The sequence below is a fragment of the Pseudopodoces humilis genome, chromosome 1 (assembly GCF_049639895.1).
Source record: "Pseudopodoces humilis isolate 2021_Gansu_Grassland_sample_001 chromosome 1, ASM4963989v1, whole genome shotgun sequence".
Classification (NCBI taxonomy): Eukaryota; Metazoa; Chordata; class Aves; order Passeriformes; family Paridae; genus Pseudopodoces; species Pseudopodoces humilis.
The window spans coordinates 3,956,171-3,974,100 of record NC_142200.1 but is presented as its reverse complement, the minus strand read 5'-3'; the positions used below and the strand labels follow the sequence as shown (position 1 = coordinate 3,974,100).

Genomic DNA, 17,930 nt, shown 5'->3' with positions numbered 1-17,930 from the left:
AGTGAACCAGTCAGTAGTGGGAGGAGTGCAGGAAGGGTAGAAAAGGAGAACTACATTTTAATAGAAGTAACTTCTACAATCAACAAAAACTATCATCATAAAACCTGCTGGGTGACTGAGCAAACAGGAATCATTAATCTAGTGGAAAAATACACATATGAGAGAGAAAGACAGAACATTCATCAGATTCAATGCTAAAAACTAAAAAGAGATGCAAGGAGAGGGCAAAATTCTTGACTAAGTCAATGTACCAGTATTTCCACTTGTCTTGGTTTAAGACAATTTAAAGGGGAACACTCTTGAGTTCTCCCCGTTGATACTCCCAAGGGACTTCTCTTCCTAGTATCACATGGCACAATTTTCATCACTGTCATTCTAGCACAAACCTCCGGTAACACTAATAAAAAGATTCAGACACATACAATGAAAGAAAAGGAAAAAACACTGCAGCTGGTTTAAGTGACTACTGAATAGGTGTTAACATGAGAATGAGGGAACCCAACACTCTGTACTGAAACAGAAGAACAGGTATAGAGTCACTGCAGGCAATGTAAGCCTAAAATGTAAGCCTTCCCAGCTAAAAAGGAAGAGATGCTTCAACTCCTGACCTGCCTGCTCAGGCTACAGAGCCAATTTAAGCCTGAAGTGCTGAAATGCAGCTCCCCTTCACACTGATAGGTGGCTGGAAGAAGCTGCTGAAACCTGACCAAACCTATTTCAAGTAAAGGGTACATGGCAAAGGTAAAGGTGTTTTTAATTCCTCATGTGCATGCCCTGATGCCCTGTGATGTGATGGTCCAACTCCTCCCTTGCATTTCAAACTCTGCCTTTATGACCTGCTGTCTAAAGTTTGTTCAACTGTCCTGCCACACTAAATGGAAGATACTTTGTCTTAAACCTACCACATCTGCAAGTCTAGCTACAAAAGGAAGTTGATTCTAATGAGTTGATTTTACATTTTAAAAAATAGAACTTTTAAAACTTTCCCAGGAATTTAGAGAATACCTTAATGAAATTAATACAACTTAGAAGGATTTCCAGCACTCCACAGCAGCCTCCAGCCAGGATATCACTGATGCTCAAGAATGCTGCACAGAACTTATTTATTTTTTTAATTTCTCTACTCAGTATTCAATAAAATTATTGTGAAAAAAAATTAAGAAGGCAAAAATAAGGAAAAGAAATCACTTGCTTTGCAATAACTATGTTAGAAAAAAAGAGAGCAGGCTTTTACTGCCCTTTTTTACAGGGCAGTTACTACTGAAGCTCCTTTTATGAGCAGATAGCAAATACTGGAAGGCTGAACCTGACAGTATCCCATTCTACTTTGATTGTAGAACCAGTCTGAGCAAAAACCCTGGGAAAAAAAAAACTGTAGAAGGAACAAATCTATTGATTTTTGAGATTTTGGACTCAAATGAACACTATGGGGTTGGCACATCAAATATGTTTCTACATAAACAACAAACCCCCAAACCTGCATGGAATATTTCTCCTGTCATACCACACTGTTTCTATTTGCACATCAGAAGTGTCTGCTCAAATCCAATGAGGGGCTCACAAAGGAGGAGCACAGGAGAGTAAAAACTCCTTTACCAGCACCACAGGCTGATGGAATCAATGCAGGAACCTCCTGGACACTGATATGGAAGAAATCTCTTTACACTATCACCACAATTCATTCTGGTCTTTTGATACTTGAAAATAAGCTTTTTAGTCAGGCTAAAATAGGAAAAGATAACAACACCAGTCTATTCAACTGTGATGGGAATCTGAAACACTGCAATTTATTAGCATTAATGTCATTTTCAACTATATTATCTTATTAATCAGTGAAATACCTGGGTGAGTTAAGAAGCAACTCCCTCCCTCCATGAACCTGGAGACTAATGACTTGCTCAAGGTTTGTAAAATTAATCTGCAGTAAACTTTAAGCTTGAATGTCTCCCAGTGCTGTGACCATATGGCAGAGCTAAAGCTCTAACAAAGTCTTTATATTCCTCAAATTACTTAATAATCACTTAATTTGAATTTATAACTATGTAATTTATGGCAAGACTCCTTTTCTTTTCAGAGGTGAGCTGTGGAGTAAAACACAGCTGAGCTGTGACACAGTCTTAAGTGCTCAACATACAATTTTTCATCTAAAAATCTAAAAATTCACTTACACTTCTCAGCTTTGTCTTTTTGGAGTGTCTTGACAAAATGGATGTTAAAAAACTGTCAATTTTTCAACCTCAAGCAAAGGCCACCTTTTTCCCCACCAACTAACTCAAAAGGAGCTACGAAATACAAGTCCTACACAAGAAACTCTTTCAGACCTGGGCACAGGGCAGACCTTCATGTGGAGTACAGCAATCATGACACAGAGCCTGCACTGTGCTCTGCAAGCAGAAGTGTTTCAATAAAACTGAGTTTGTCTTTCCATCCTGCTCACAGCTTTGCCTCAACCCAGGCCAGACAAGTCCTTTCACATGCCAACATCTCCTTCATTCAGAGCACTTTGAAGTGGTGTAACATTCACATCAGGTGAATAGATCTATTATTTTTTTCCTCTCCTGTTTGTTGTGTTTTCACATTTGGCTTCTGTTCTAAAGGAAACCTCCTGAAAGTCTCTTTTAGTCACAAACTATACTATAGAGGGTTTTTTCCTTCATGTTAAAATCTCATTTAAATCAGGCTTACCTCCTTCAAAACAGGGGTTTTTTCCCAATTCAAACTGAAATTTCAGCTGAATGGCATGACTAAACTGGCAGCTAGCTCCCTCAAACAGGATCTGCTCCTAAGCAGCATCTTAGAGAAGAACTCCCATTTCACTGCCATGATCAGGAGTTAACCACAGTGATTAAAGTCTAACAGTGTTATATTAAAAATCTGTGATTTTAAAGCAGAACCTGGAAACTTGCTGAGAATCCCCTCCTTCAGGATACTAAAATCCTTCAGCACCTAAACAGATATTTGCTCCAAGAGATCAGATCCTCCACGGGGCATGTTACTGAATATATCTAAACCATGGGATAGAGAGGCAATGGCACAACCAGAACTATTAGAAACACCTGCCATCATTTCATGATGCACTTAGAGCTGCACCCCTTCGAGTTTAAAACACTGCTTGTGTTATTGACAGCAGCTGCACCAGCTGAGGAACATGATAACAAACCAGGTTCTTTTTAATATACTTATTTCCCTCTTAAAGGTTTGTGTCCTGGGGTTTGCTACTCTGGTGCTTTAAGCACCTGGCTTTATCAGCTGAGACAGGGTCCGTATTTTCAGAGACCTTTTAATTTCCTTCACCAAATAAGCTCATTCTAAAGCTGCAAAACCAGCATCTGATTTAAGCAAGACTGACCCTGTGGGACATCTTAAAATCCCCCTCAGACACATCCCTTGTGCTGGCTACTGCAGGACAGCTCATCTCTCCCTTCCTGTCATCTTCCCACTCACAGCTCCCTCCCCACAAAAACATTATTTTACAACATTTCACAACATTACCTGAATATCCAAATGTCAGGAGGGACTGCCTGGAATCACAGGAACCTTCAGGTTGAAAAAGACCCTTAAGACCACCAAGTCCAACCATTAACCAAGCACTGCCAAGACTTGTTCAATACTCTGCCTGTTCAGTGCTCATTGAAACACACGAGCCTGAAATGTCATATATTCTGTGGCACTGCATGGAAAGTAGCATTTGAGCTAGGATTAAAAAAATTCATGAATTCTCCAGGGCAAAGGAGGCACAGATATTAGCCAAGGGATGCAAAAGCATATTTCTTCTTCCTAGTCATATTTACACAAGCAAGAAAGGGACAGAAGAAACCAAAGAACTCTGTGTCAGAAGGAATTTATGTAAAAAGAGAGCAAGCAGCTACTGCTATATTTATTTCATTTTATGAAAAACTTTTAACTGGTGTGTTGCTTCTTATACATTTGATATACTATTTGCACAGAGCAAGTAATTTAGCTTTACCATCTCCTGACTGTACACTCTCGTGTAAGTACAAAGAACTCTTTTTTAATGCAGATACAAAGGGAGAAGAAGGTAAAAGTTGCTATTACCTACTAGCTAAAACACTCATTGTTTCTGGTGAATCACAGTAACTTCAGCAAAAACATCAGATGACTACCAAAGAAATCTAAAATCCAACTAATTTAATTTAGCTTATTCATAGTTGTTTACAATCTTACATAAACGTGTTGAAGCATAAAATTGCTATGCTTTTAAAAAGGAGGGGAATTTGGCAGCCATCTTAGCTACAAATACAATGTCCAGTCGTCCAGTGCAAGGAACAGAGAATTTGAGGAATCAAAGCAGACAACACCAGCAGAAACAGAAGCAGCAAGAAGTGAAACCTGATTCAGTGACACACAGACTCTCAGATCCAGCAATTTGCTGCTCTGGATTCCTGAAATCAACTTCATCCCTCACTAGTTTGAAAAGTTTTTTAGAGGAGAAAAAAAATATCAGAAGTATTTACAAACCTTCCGTCTTTGTGTGCTTTGGAATATTGGAGCACTTAGGAAAGACTACGTTTTCACTTCACTAGACCAGAAATATTCCAAGGTATGTTAATAAGTCTTTCAAAAAGACAAGGTGTCTTTCATTAACAGGTTCCTTTTTAAACCTGCAAAGCTTCAGACAAATACTTGAACTTTCAAAGCACCAAATCACATTTCACACTGGGTTTGAATATTGCTGGTTTATCCCATTTTTGGTGGGGAACTCACTGTGAAATATCCCCTTCTAACTAAGAGTGTTAATACCATTAATATATCTGACTTAATTTTTTTGCTAAATCTCTGTTCCAGATCTTTGCTATTTATCTTTAGCATCGGGAGAGGTCGAAACAAAGGGAGCAGTGTCAGTGAAATCAAACAGCAGAGTTAATTTATGATTTAAACCATCAAAGGCGTGGAGCAGTTACAGATGTCACTGAGCCACAAAAGCTCATCTTATCTGAAACCTCTGGCTCTGAGCCACTGCAGTGTCAGCAGAGAAAAGCTCCTGTTCTGCACCCCACAGCAGCACCCCCACAGCTGGCTCTGTCAGGCTCTGCTGACCTGGGACTGAGCTGAGCTAAGCATCGTGTACAGCTGGTGCCTCCCTTGTCCCACACTGATGGATGTGATCACCAGGAGTGACACTTCTCCACATCTACACCAAGCGTCTCTTCACTTATAGCAAACTGATTCCTTTGGGGATTCAAGAGATTCTTACAGAAAGCAGCTTCTTCAATGTGGGCTCATCTCAGCAATCTGCCTCTGGTTTAAATTTAATACAATGACATACTCAGTGCATTTCAAATAACTTTGGGGGAAAATAACACCACAACAAAAAAGTATTTATGTGTTCTGTGTCATTATATTACAAGAACAAACCCTTGAGACTGAATATTAAATGCATTGGCTTAAACCATTCCAGCATTATGTCAGCATTTCCAGCAGTTTGTAACATGGTATAAAAATAAGCACCAAGCACAATAATTTTATTGTGGAAAGATATAAAACATTCCTACAATACAAGAATAATACCTAATTGGTGTTGGTATTGGCAAGAATGAGGATGATATCTTCTGGTTTAATTTTATTGCACTGCTCACAGGAGCCAGCTTTGCAGCTCAGTGTCACCTGAACAACCAGCTCACCTCCAGCACTGCTACTTCTGTGGTGCTACAGCAAAGCTCTCATTTCCCCCTCATCCACCTGCATGTGACACCTCAGTGCTAGAGCTGGGGGTTACAACTAACTTCCTACACTAATTTCAGAATGCTACTTTAAAAAATAAGTATTTGTGCTCTGAAACACCAAAGAACTTCAGCAGAAGACACTTATATTTGCAAAGTCAGAGTGACAGCAAGAAACGATCATGAAGTCTGCATTTCTTATTGTTTCTAGGATTAAAAGTATTATTGGCATTCTCAGAAAAACTGAAGGAGTGAAAATTTGAGGCCTCTTCTTCCTTAAGATTAGCCTATTTGAGAGTGAGCGAAATAATTAAAAAGCACAGCACTAATCAGACTTCAGAAATTTCAACTTTTTTAACAGCTAAAATGAGCCACACAGGTAAGAATCAAAAGAGAACATGCTGAGCATGCTTCATGCTTATCTACCTGATCTACCATGCTTGCTTGCCAGGCACTAAAGGAAGAGGAGCTGCTATTTGACTCTGAGAGGCCACAGTAACTGCTGCAGCTATATTACCCCACTGCAGCTTTATTCTCATTTTAACTCAGATCCTCTCACCTATTTTCTTGCAGTGTGTGTTTATTTGTGCTTCCTATCCCAAGCAGTGAATCTCAAACATCTTTTAGATGTGGATAGGGAAAGGAATCTGAGAAGTAGGAAAATAATCAAATGTCTATGTATCATTCCTCACTGTATAAAATACATTAGGGTTTTGAGTATTTGCCACTAAGTGCTCACATGAAGTTAATGTGGGGCTGAAGCCTCCCTCTAAGACATGGGTGGGAAATCCACTGAGTCACAGTATTGGTTCCTCAAGTTTGTGACCAAATACCAGAAACCTATTTGAACAAATCATAATATAAATACATTTTTGCATTAAAATCTCCTTAATAAATACTATGTATACTGACTTAGAAATACATTTTCTACTAAGACACCACTAAGAATCAATTCTTCAAAATTATTTAAGATTCAGTAACAGGAACATATTCTCTCTGAAGCATAAAAACTTTAAAAACTCCATGTTAACTTAGAGAATTATTGAAAGCCTATAAAGAACAGAAACAACATGTATTACCTCACATACCCATCCTTCAATTAACTTGTCATTTTCAATAGCAAAAATTAAATGCTTTTATCTAAACAGCTACAGAAAAACAGCTATTAAGTTTCTCCTTTCTGTAAAGCAATGATTAATATCTAATTGCCTGCTTTCCCTTTTCAAAGCTGCTCCCTCACAATTAACACATACTCAGGTAATTTCAGTTCTAGCCGACAACATTCTACTTCTTCACAAAGTTAAGTGGAAATTCTGACAAGCAGCCTGGCTTTGAAGTAACTGCACAGATGTGGCTGTTGCATAAAAGTTTCTCTTTAGAAACTGCTCTACGAAGGCAGCACAGCTCCAGTTTGGGTAAGTCAGTAGCTCTGGAGCAGCCGTGAGTGGAAAAGCTGCCTGCACGTCTGCAGCTCCAGAAATAAACTCAGGTCCTGGGTTTGGATGAGCCTTACCTGACACAGAGACTGTGTGAGACCTCACTCCTTGCTTCTCATTGTTGGCCAGCCTGGAAAACAGAAGTTGGAAGCGCTGAATGCTGTACATTCTTCACAAACACTGGGAACTCATCCCAACAGGCACCTACTGTAATAGGCAGGGCTGAGCCACCTCCCCAGCCACAGGATGAGCAGGGGGAGAGAAACCAGAGAGGAATCTACCACTTCATCCCATCTGGGGGAGCGAGAGTGGGTCTGCATTAGCACAAGGATTCACAGAAACATGGTGAATTTGAAGGAAAACACAAAACCTAAACTGTGCATGCTTTTAAGATGTGTGTAACCTGACTGTGCTTACACTGTATGATCTGTGGGAAATGGAGTATGAATTGAGTTTCTGTCTGTAAAAAGACTTATCCTGTACTATTATGAATTAATTTACATGTCAAACATAGAAAACCAATTGCATTTAAATGTAGTTATTTATAAATGTTCACTGTTATGCATGTATTATATATTTACCACGTATAAATGTATTGCTCCTTATATATAAATGTTTATTATGTTATGTATATATTATGTATATGTTATGTTACATATAAATGTTCATGAGGATCAGAAATTCTAACAAACTCTCAACTTTCCATCACTTACATATATAACCACAATTTTAATGGTCAAGAGAGCACTGCACTTCATGCCTTCAGAAATCAGGAATTTCAGCTGGCAAAGGCAAATCTTCCCAGATGCAAGATGCTGCTGGCTGGCAGTTTTGTGTATTTGATAAAAGCTCTGCTGCCAGACTTGGAACACATGTGGTGCCCCTGTTAAACAGACTCAAGTGTATAAATTTAGTTTTGGTAAACTGCCTCAAAAATGAAAAGCTTTGCCTTCAAACCTTATTTTACCCCAGAAATCCTTACAAATAAGAAAGTGTTAAGCTTTATGTAATTATGTAATTAAAATGTTACTCTGTGTTTCTCATTTGTGTCTATTTGAGTAAAAAGAATTTTTCCTGTTCTGTGAGTGCACACTAAATTTACTGATTTTACTGCTTCCAGCCTCAACTTTTATTCCCTGAATTTTAACTTCTCTCTTTCTACAGGATGAGAAAGCTGCCTGGTAGTGAGGGCTGCAGCAGAACCTGTGTGTAATCACCAATTCAGGAACAAAGGGTATTCCATGCTCCATCCAGTAGTTAAGAAAGTAACAGAAATAGTTCTGGACTCTTTCCAGAAATAAAGGAAAAAACCAGAATGAGGTGACTGGGTCAAAGCAGGCACAGCCCGTGTCCCAAAATAAAAAGGAGGAGGTAAAACACCATCAACCACTCAGTGTCATCGGGTATTTCAGCAGTTACCTCATGCTACTGGACAGAGGTGGCACTGCCTGACACAGCTCAAGGAGAACACTGCTGATGTGTGACTGAACTGGGTCTGGGTGTGGCCACTGAGAACAGTCACATTACAAAAAAAAGGAAAAAAAAACAACCAAAAAGTGTCTTGCTTTAAAGACTGAAGTTTACGAGGCCACAAGAAGGAACTGCCCATGGAGAGATGAAACAACCATGACAACCTCCAGAGAGGATGGAGACCCAGCCACTGACACCAGGGGAGCAGAGAATCATCAGGAAGAATTAAAGGCTTGCCCACATTAGAGACCACCAACTACAACAACATAAGGAATAGTCTAAATCAGAGCAAAATCAGAGATTTATTATTTACCTTAAAGTTTGGGAAGAAGAAAAACACAGAGAGGTATCTTAGCACACTTTGTAAGGATTATTAGATGCAGATAACTTGTGTCAGGGCACCTTTATTAAAAGTATCGCCATAAAACCAACCAGGGAGAAAAATGCATTTCTGCCTGACACAGGATTGGTGTTTTCTAGGTATCCACAATTATTACTGGAGAATAGTTTTTCTATATCTAAAACAATAGAGATATTTACTATGCAATATTAATATTTAAATTAATAACTGCTATTCCTTATTGCACTGAACCTAAATCCCAACTTCAACTGGCCCCATAAAGGAAGTTTTATAAAGAAAAGGTGATGTGACAGATTTATGATGGCAGCAAAATGTGTGTTTTCTGTCTTTCACATAATCCAAAAAGGGGACAACTAGGAAAAAGATGACCACAGACTGACTCACAGATTGAAACCACAATTCAAAAACTGTTCAGCATCACTCCTATAATTAAATTTACTCATCGATTCAAAAGAAATACCCTGAATCCCAGTCAAGTATTTTCCAAAACATCCTGATTTTGTTATTGTCAAATATGATGGATGCATTATGCAAAGATTTTCTTTCTGAGATCTTTGTAGTTTAATACTACTGTGAGCTTTTTATGCCCTATCTGCTATTTGTCCTGGAATCCAAAAGCAACAATAAAAATGGGCACATGCAAGAAGTTCCTAAAGCATCACTATTTTTCAAAACATTTTTTTAATATATAAGAAAAGAAAGCACAAAACTTACTTTGGTATTGATGGTAAAGCTCTTTCACCTTCTGTGTAAACAAGAAGAAAACAGGATTACAGCTTTTGCAAGCTTTCAAATAACCTCTCTCAAAGTGAAATATAGACATGCCTGAAACAATAATCATCACAATCTCTCAGAGAAACTGAGGTGACTCAAAAGAATGTTACATACATATATAAAGAGCAGCATATCAACAACTCCTTCTACCCACTCATACAGACCTTTAGGCAAACTCTCATCTGAGGAAACAACGTACACAGAATATAAAAGCTCTTTTTTATTCTTAACAAATAACTCCAATAAATCACTTGCAGAAGGTGTGACACTATCTCATCTCTTTGGTAAGAAATGCTTTTCTTCTATCTCCAAGATGTCCTATGTGCTAACACATAAACAAAACAATTGAATCCAGCTTGGATTTTCAAGTAAGACAACTGAAATAAATCATTAAAGTACATATTATCATATTGATTTCACACCGGCTTGAGACTACACAATAATAATGTCTTGTGCCAGAGAGTGTCAGCTTTTTGTACGCTATATTCAAACCTTGCCAGTCTTTCTTTGAAAATGGTAATGTATATAAGAATGTACATATTCAAGGGGTTTTTTTTTCCTGTTGGATAAAACCCTTGGTATTCCTGGGGGGTGTTACTAATCCTTTAGCAAAACACCTTTTCAGTAGATTGGAGTATGCAGGGAAGGAGAGAAGATGGTTATTAATAAGTGTTTCAATCTCTAAATCAATGTAGCTCTGATAAAGTGACTTGAGAGAACGGCAACACTTGCAGAAAATGGTGTCCCGTACACTGTTTTAACAAAATCATGTAAATTCACATTTGTTTTTCTCCCATGTTAAAATTTCCAGGATTATAGGTGTAAACAACAGTCTCACCTTTGTGTATTAAGGGCCTGAGCAGATGCCTGGGACCCAAAAGCCACACTCAACATGGCAAAATACACTATTTTGGTTCTTTTTTTTTTTTTTTGCTGCTAGGTAGAAAAGCATAATTTGGCTCAACAGCATCAGTCTGTTTTGATCTGTCTGATGGAGGGTGTGGAAAAGGAAGCTGGAGAAAAGAAGAGAAACCAGAAGCTGCAATTTTGAAGCCCTGGAGCAGCTCACCAAGGTGACAAGAGCAAGCACCTGGAACTGGGAGTCAGAGCAAGGACAGTAAGATTATGTAAGGAGGTGGGAGATAAAGGAACTGTGATATGTTAGGGGAAATGATATCTTTTGGGAAGGAAACAAAAGACAAAGATCCTCAGAGATAGTGTGGAGTAACAAGTATGAGACCAATGGTGTGGAGGTGCATCCTGGCAGTGAAACACTGGGGAACAGGTATCCAAAAAAAGAGAATGTAATGGGAATGAGAGGTTCGACCTGGACGAAACTGAGCAAAACACAGTTTCAATCCAAGCTTGAAAGAACAGGCACAAGAGTCCTGCCTACTGCTATGCAGGCCTCCCCAGGGCCATAAAGAACACTCAAAAGAACCTTCATTTTTACATGACACCTACAGCTGTCAGCATTAGTTATGAAATCATCCAGGGCTCTGGTTTACACCAGTTGATGCTGCTACTGCTGGTTGTTCCAATGCTGCTCTTACACTTGGCAATGGATTTAATGCTTAGATGGTGCTGATTAATCACACATGTTACTAGTGGAACATAGAGTATTCCTCTGTGTTAGAAGAACTTCACTAGATTGCATAGTTAACCTTATCATTCTGTATTTTTAAATCAAGGTAATGGATGCACAATTAATAAGCAGCTATTCAAAATAATTCTCCTTGCTCTTTAATATGTAGCTCCATTGCATGTTAACTGCACACTATTCAAACTGCATTCTAAAGATGGAATTTTAATTTCCCTTAGGGCTTTTTTTTGTCAAGTATCGTATTTGGGGACTCAGAAAGATCAGTGAATGATTTCATTATACTTGATAGGAATGATTTCATAACACTTGCAGGGCCACAATGCTTCGTATGTTCAAGGTACTGAGCTCAGATGAGATCTGACTGTGTTTTCGTCCTAAAAAAGTGAGAAATATCACAGGTGGTAACTGCTGGTGTGTGCTGAAGTCAAATACTACCTATCAAAGAGGATCTAAAGGAGATAAAGAGAGAACCTGACTTTCCACTGTGGTATTAAATTTCCTTAAAGAAGAGAATCTCATTCTTTTCCCGCAAGCCTCTGTTCCACTTTTTCAACAGCTTCCTATCTATCAGTGCAAAGTGCAAAGCAAGGGTGGTAATGAAACATAAAAATTCATAACAAAACAAAATCTTGATTCCACTGTAATAGCAAATCCTTTCTTGGCCCTTTGTGGGATAAGGAGAATGTGAATAGAAGTCTTACACAGTAAATTGAGTAGTAGTATGATGTAGTCAATCAGTATGAGGAAGAAGAAAAGAAGCAAAGCAAAGGTGAAAGAACTGAAGGGGAAGTGAAGGAAAGGTGAGAAGAACTGAAGCAGTCTGGAAAACTGTGAGGAAAAGATGGGGATAGACAGAGACTCTGACCCAAGTTAAATGAGTATTTGCTTCCAGATCCACTGGGAAATCAAGCAGCACACATGGGTCTACCACACCCAAAACCGTTTTATCTGATCATCCCCCTTTTCACTATCCCCTGCTGAATTCCTCAGGACATAACTGGCTTTGCGCTCATTTCCATCAGAACAAGAGATCTGGACCCTCGTCCTCTGGGCTGATGGGGCTGGGAGTTGTGGGCAAGGCAGGCTCAGCCCTGGGAAGAAGGAAGGTCCACCCAGAACTGCCTGGATGCCAAGGCCGGTGCCTGCAGGGACAGGCTACAGGGACAACACACACCACTTGTGTGCTGGAGACATGTGTCAAGTGCAGGGATGTAAATGCACAGGGGAAGCTGGAAAAACAAGGAGACGTTAAAAAAAATAAAAATCAAAAAACACTAAAAAGTATTCAGGCTCAAAAAACTCATACACTACTAAGTAGTACCAGAGGTGCACAGGGGTTGTAGTACTAGGGGGCTGGAAATAGATGATTTTTAAAGGTATCAGCAAACCTGAACTATTCTGTGATTCTTCCATGATTCTATGCCTCCTCTACCACTGGATATAATTAAAGAAAAAAATTATCTGCATGGAACTCCTGATCTTGCAGATGCCTACATGCTCCTGGGATACAAACCGTTCACTTCAGGCATTAGTGCCTAAATTGGTGCTCATCCTTTTACAATTTATATCCCAAACGAAATACCAAATATTTATTAGTACCCCTGCAGGTCTGATGCCAAAGTTTCTTACTAACAGCATCCCAGTTAAGGCATATGTTGTTTTTCACAAGTTGAAACTCAACTTTTTTGCTCAATTCTATATTCTTTTAAAGAAATGGGATATGCATGGCTGTACTGGGGTTTCCACTGGACTGTCCAAGTGTTTCCACACTGAGCAGAGTTTCATGTTGGACACAGCAGAACCCAGGCAGCTCCAGAGGTACCAGCCAGGCTGGGGGTGCCAGGGGGAATGTAAATTGTCCTCACTTGTCTGAAATTACTGTGAACGCAAAATCAGTGAAGGGCCAAACTAAAGAGGTAACAGTGTCCTAAGAATGGGAACACATGTCAGCATTGCATTAAAATTAAAATGATGCCCAGGGTAAACTCAGGTGAAAACAAAAAGGACTTAAGTGGAGAACTTAACAACCTATTTAGATTTTGTATTTTTGAACACTTCTCTGGGTAGCTTGTTCCAATGCCTAACCACCCTTTTGGGGAAGAAATTCTCCCAACATCCACTTTAAACCTTCCCTGGAGCAACTTAGGGCTGTTTGCTCATGTCCTGTTACTTGTTACCTGGGAGAAGAGACCAACCCTCATCTGGCTACAACCTTCTTTCAAGTGGTTGTAGAAAATTGTAAAAACCTCATAACCTAAAAGCTGATAATCAGTTCAACTTTTTATGAATTTTTTCATTTGTGCTCTTGGACTGCAAAAGGTAAATGTGATAATAGAAACACAGATATTAAGTGTAACATTTCCACATTAGTCTAAAGGGACCTGTCTATCAAAATATTTATGAAAAATAAAACAAACTGAACAGAAAAATGCCAAATGCTGTCCATGTCTTAAAACATTACCATGTGCTCTCCCCAATTTAAGAGGAACTGGATCATGAATGGATACCACGACAGATATCACAAAATCAGGCTCTGTTAGTAATCAAGAAGGACAATTTATGAAGAGACTTGAAATAAACATAAATTTACAACAAAGACAGGATGGGAAAGCTCAAAAGGGGGATAAAACACATCCCTGAGATCAAGAGTTGCTCCATGATTTGTTTCTGATGTGTCTTACACAATCAAAGCTCACTGTGGGAGGGATCTGGGAATGCAGATCATGAAGGGGACAGCTCTCCTATGAAATGTTTAATGAATATGTTGGGTATTGCTATGAACTTCAAAAAAAGAAATCTCAGACAAAAGAAACCCAGAATTGTAACTACAGGGGCTCTCTTCATGTATGCATAAAGAGGAGTGTTCCCAAAGTGCTACCTGATGTTCCTGTTCAATCACTGCTCATTTGCTCCATGTTAAAATTCTGTGTTATAAGAATAGCACACAAATAAACACCTGCATTTTACAAGCATTGATTTATCCTGCATTCACACCTATCAGAAACCTCAGTGCAGGGCACAGGAAAACCAGAGATAGTACCCCTCAGAGAGCTCAGTCAGCCTAGAAGATCTAGTAGCTGCTGCTAAGAAAGTCAGGTCAGAGCAAGACAGGAATCAGAAAGAAAAATTGCAAATAGAACAGGTCAATTTTGATGGGCACCACCACCAGTGTGGAAGTGGCAAGTACTGGACAAAGCCCAGATGTGCCCCTAAAGGAAAAGCGGAGACAGAGTCAGAGTTAACCATTAATTCAGGGAAGAGGTCATGTGTAGACATGAAAAAGTTTTACAAGATCAACTGTGGCTACAACAGTTTAGGCTGGAAAACAGCCAATCCACTGGCATTAGAGGGAAAGTTCTGGGGGTGAATAATAAGGATTATAGCAAACCCCAAACAATGATTTCTCAGAAAAGAAGAGGCACAAAAGACCATCACTCATGGGCACACACTAGTCTAAAGACATGGAAATCTTGGGTTGTGATGCCTATTTCAGATGCTAGCTTATGCTTTTAGTGTCTGATTTTGGAGCCAATGGTTCATCATCCCCAGGTTGTGCACCAGGTTGGCTTGGAGAGCTGAGTTTGTGTTGAGGGAAGATTTTCATTTGTGTGGAGATAAGGCTGCACAACTCACACAGGTTCTAACAAAGTTGCTTGTGCTGGAGCTAAACGTCACTCACATACTAAGGGTCAGAAATAACAAAAAAACATCCAAATTAAAGAATAACAATTACCATGTGTTGTCAAAACATCTAACACCGTAAGATCACATTGCTTTGTTACTGAATGACCAAGTTTAAGTTTGGGAATTTTTTGAGCCACACACAGGTAGGATCTTATAGATGGACCTGGAGAAGACATTAATTATGTTAACATCACCCCAGGGAAAACCTGTGGCAGAGAAAAGCAAGAATGTGGCTAAAAGAGACTCAGTTTTACATTGGAGAGATGCTGGGATCATTTGTGTACTTTCCTGTATTACAAACATGGAAGAAGGAAATAGTTTACTGTTTCAGAAAGCAGGAAAGTTGGATGAATTTCCACGGGTAAAGATGAGAATAACATGAAATAAGAAAATTTCATTCTTAAGCAGCTTTGCTTGCATGTTTTTCAATAATTAGAGCCGACTGAAACTGGAAAAGAATTCTAATTAAATTTAATTAAATTCTCTCTAAAATGAGGTGTACCTGCAACCTCATTTCACTGCTTGCAGCTTGCAAGATGCTACAAAAAACAAGCGACGGACACTATAAAATATTTCTCTGCTTTAGTTCTATTTTATAAGAGAAACTCATGAGACCTCTCAAGGTTTCTATTTTTTAAATTGAGACATTTGAGTATCTAGGAGAAAGGCATTAACTAAAACATTATCACCAGTCAGAACCTTATTCAAATGCATCCTAACCAACCTCACTGAATTTCCATTTGTATACTGGAAATCATGTTATAAGATAACACACCCTTATTTAGGAGTGCCTTTAATTCACTTTCTGCTAGTTAACTTTGGCTTTAGTGTAAAGCAGTGATTCCTTACATCAGTCTTAATTATTAGCCATTAAGCAATTTTTGATGCAGCGACAATTTTATCATCTATGTTTCTCACGGCTCCTCCCTGAAAGAAAAGAGCCTCCAAGTGAGGGATCTTCTGCTACCTTGTGTCTTGTGTTCAAATGCAAAATAACTTCTGAGCAGCTCTGAGATGGAGGTGTCCTTACCTTTCTGAGGCCTGATGATGAAGGACTGCGTGGCCCCGTTCACCAGCCGGCAGTAGCCGTCGATCAGGTCAGCCATGTTCTCTGCAATGGTTAAGGATGGTGCTGTCACTGTCAGTGGCTACAGAAGGGAAAAAAAACAAGGCACCAACAAAGAGGAATTATTGTAGATGCAAACACTGAGTGGAACAGCTGTGTCATTGCATCAGAACTTTACACACGCCTGCAAAGTGTAAACAGAAGAATGTGGGTGAGCAGGGAACCAGAGAAAGATTCTTGCTTTAACTTTTGTGCAGCAAATTTCAAACAGGAGGTTCAGAAAGCACAGCTGGTAAAACCTTCCACCTAAATGTAGCGTTAATTTGGGCTTATGAAGTGTAAACCACTGTTGAATACAACTACTATGACTTTCAGGGTTATAATTAAGACAATTCTGAAGAAGCTGCTTATTCCTTAAAGCTCTCACAGGTGGTTTCTTTTTTCCCCACTCTCTGCAGGAATTTAATCTTTGCCTAAAAACAGCCCTTCCCAATTTCAAAGAATATTTTTTTAAAAATAAAATATGTATAGTGTAAGAGATGAGAGACATACAGACAAGCTATTAATGTCAACACCACCAATATTTATCATCCTCCGCACAGATCTGCCTCTGTCCCTCAATCCTGCTCTACCACTGTTTCCTGATGCACTGGACCAAGGAAAAGATTTTATTTCACTTCCAGCGCTGCTTCTATGTAATACAAGAGAATGAATTTTTCTTCTTTCACATTTCCCCTATATATAAAAGTGGAATTGCTCTGTTTCCTCTCTAGGATGCAGTACATATGCACAGGCTGCTATTAAATTGCATTTAATAGCTACTGGTTTTATATTAAGCTGCTTCTATGAATATCAAAGTCTACAAGCACCAGATGCAAAACATAAAACACGTAATGAACTTTAAATCGATTTTAAAAAACCAAACCCAGAACAAAAGTCGAATATGGAGAATATCCACATTAAGAGTATGCTGCACCCTGCTCCTTGCAAGGAAAAACAAAGTAGCAAGTTTATCACCATATACAATATAAATAACATACCTCAGGTGCACCTGCTATCTTGAGTTGCAACATCCCTTTTCTGTCCTTGTCTTCACTGTTTGAATACTGAATGGTTTGCACTTGATTGAAATCTGCTAGATGGGTTGGCTGCAGAAAGGCAACACAAAAAAAATGAGGAAAAAAAAAATCCAAATTAGAGCAAAATAGCCTGCCTTTATCCCTGAGGTTGCAAAAGCACAGGTAGACTTGGATCCCCAAACTACATGTGCAGAAATCTATTCTCTGTTTCTTTCTAGTGTTTCATTACCCCTCATAACACACACAAATATCCAGTTTCTGGAAAAAGAATCCAGCTTCACTGTGCCCACAGAGGTCACTGTTGAGTAGCACCAGGCGCACACTGAAGTGGGAACAACCTCTTGGATGTCAACAGAGGAAACTCAACAGGAAAAAAACCACATGGAACCCAACACTGACACATTCCCAAACATCCCTCCAGACTGCTGGAAAAGGTATGTTCCTAGCTGTGCATTGCTGATTTCCCCATCTCTTCAGTGCTTTTGAATTCATTTCAATAGAAAGCTGGACATGGGCTCAGCTTAAGTCGGGATTGTAAAATTCCCAAATATTTTGCTGAAGGATCTGTCTGGACAGAGCTCCCTTGCACCATGGGGGTACACAGGAAATACTGAAATACAACTGGAATCAAGTAAGGAAAAGGCTGTGAAGGGTATAAAGAAAATAAATAAGCACAAATGCACAAATGTGCTCACCAACTGGTTAAACAAGCCCTGCATTTACACATTCCTAAGAAAGAGAACAACTCAGAATAATTCACATATTTCATTGGTAAA

The 17,930-nt window shown here is 39.1% G+C and overlaps 1 protein-coding gene across 22 annotated transcripts in view; it reads right to left on the bottom strand.

Moving 5' to 3' along the window:
- PTK2 (protein tyrosine kinase 2) overlaps positions 1 to 17,930 on the bottom strand; it is a 190,250-nt gene that overhangs the window by 47,369 nt on the left and 124,951 nt on the right. For all 22 annotated transcript variants that reach the window (XM_088050960.1, XM_088050955.1, XM_088050950.1 and 19 more), the window contains 4 exons: positions 17,116 to 17,223; positions 16,040 to 16,157; positions 9,663 to 9,693; positions 7,195 to 7,247 (listed from right to left, as the gene is read on the bottom strand). In XM_088050960.1, the coding sequence (XP_087907086.1) occupies positions 7,195 to 7,247; positions 9,663 to 9,693; positions 16,040 to 16,157; positions 17,116 to 17,223 (310 nt within the window). The remainder of the gene's footprint in view (positions 1 to 7,194; positions 7,248 to 9,662; positions 9,694 to 16,039; positions 16,158 to 17,115; positions 17,224 to 17,930) is intronic.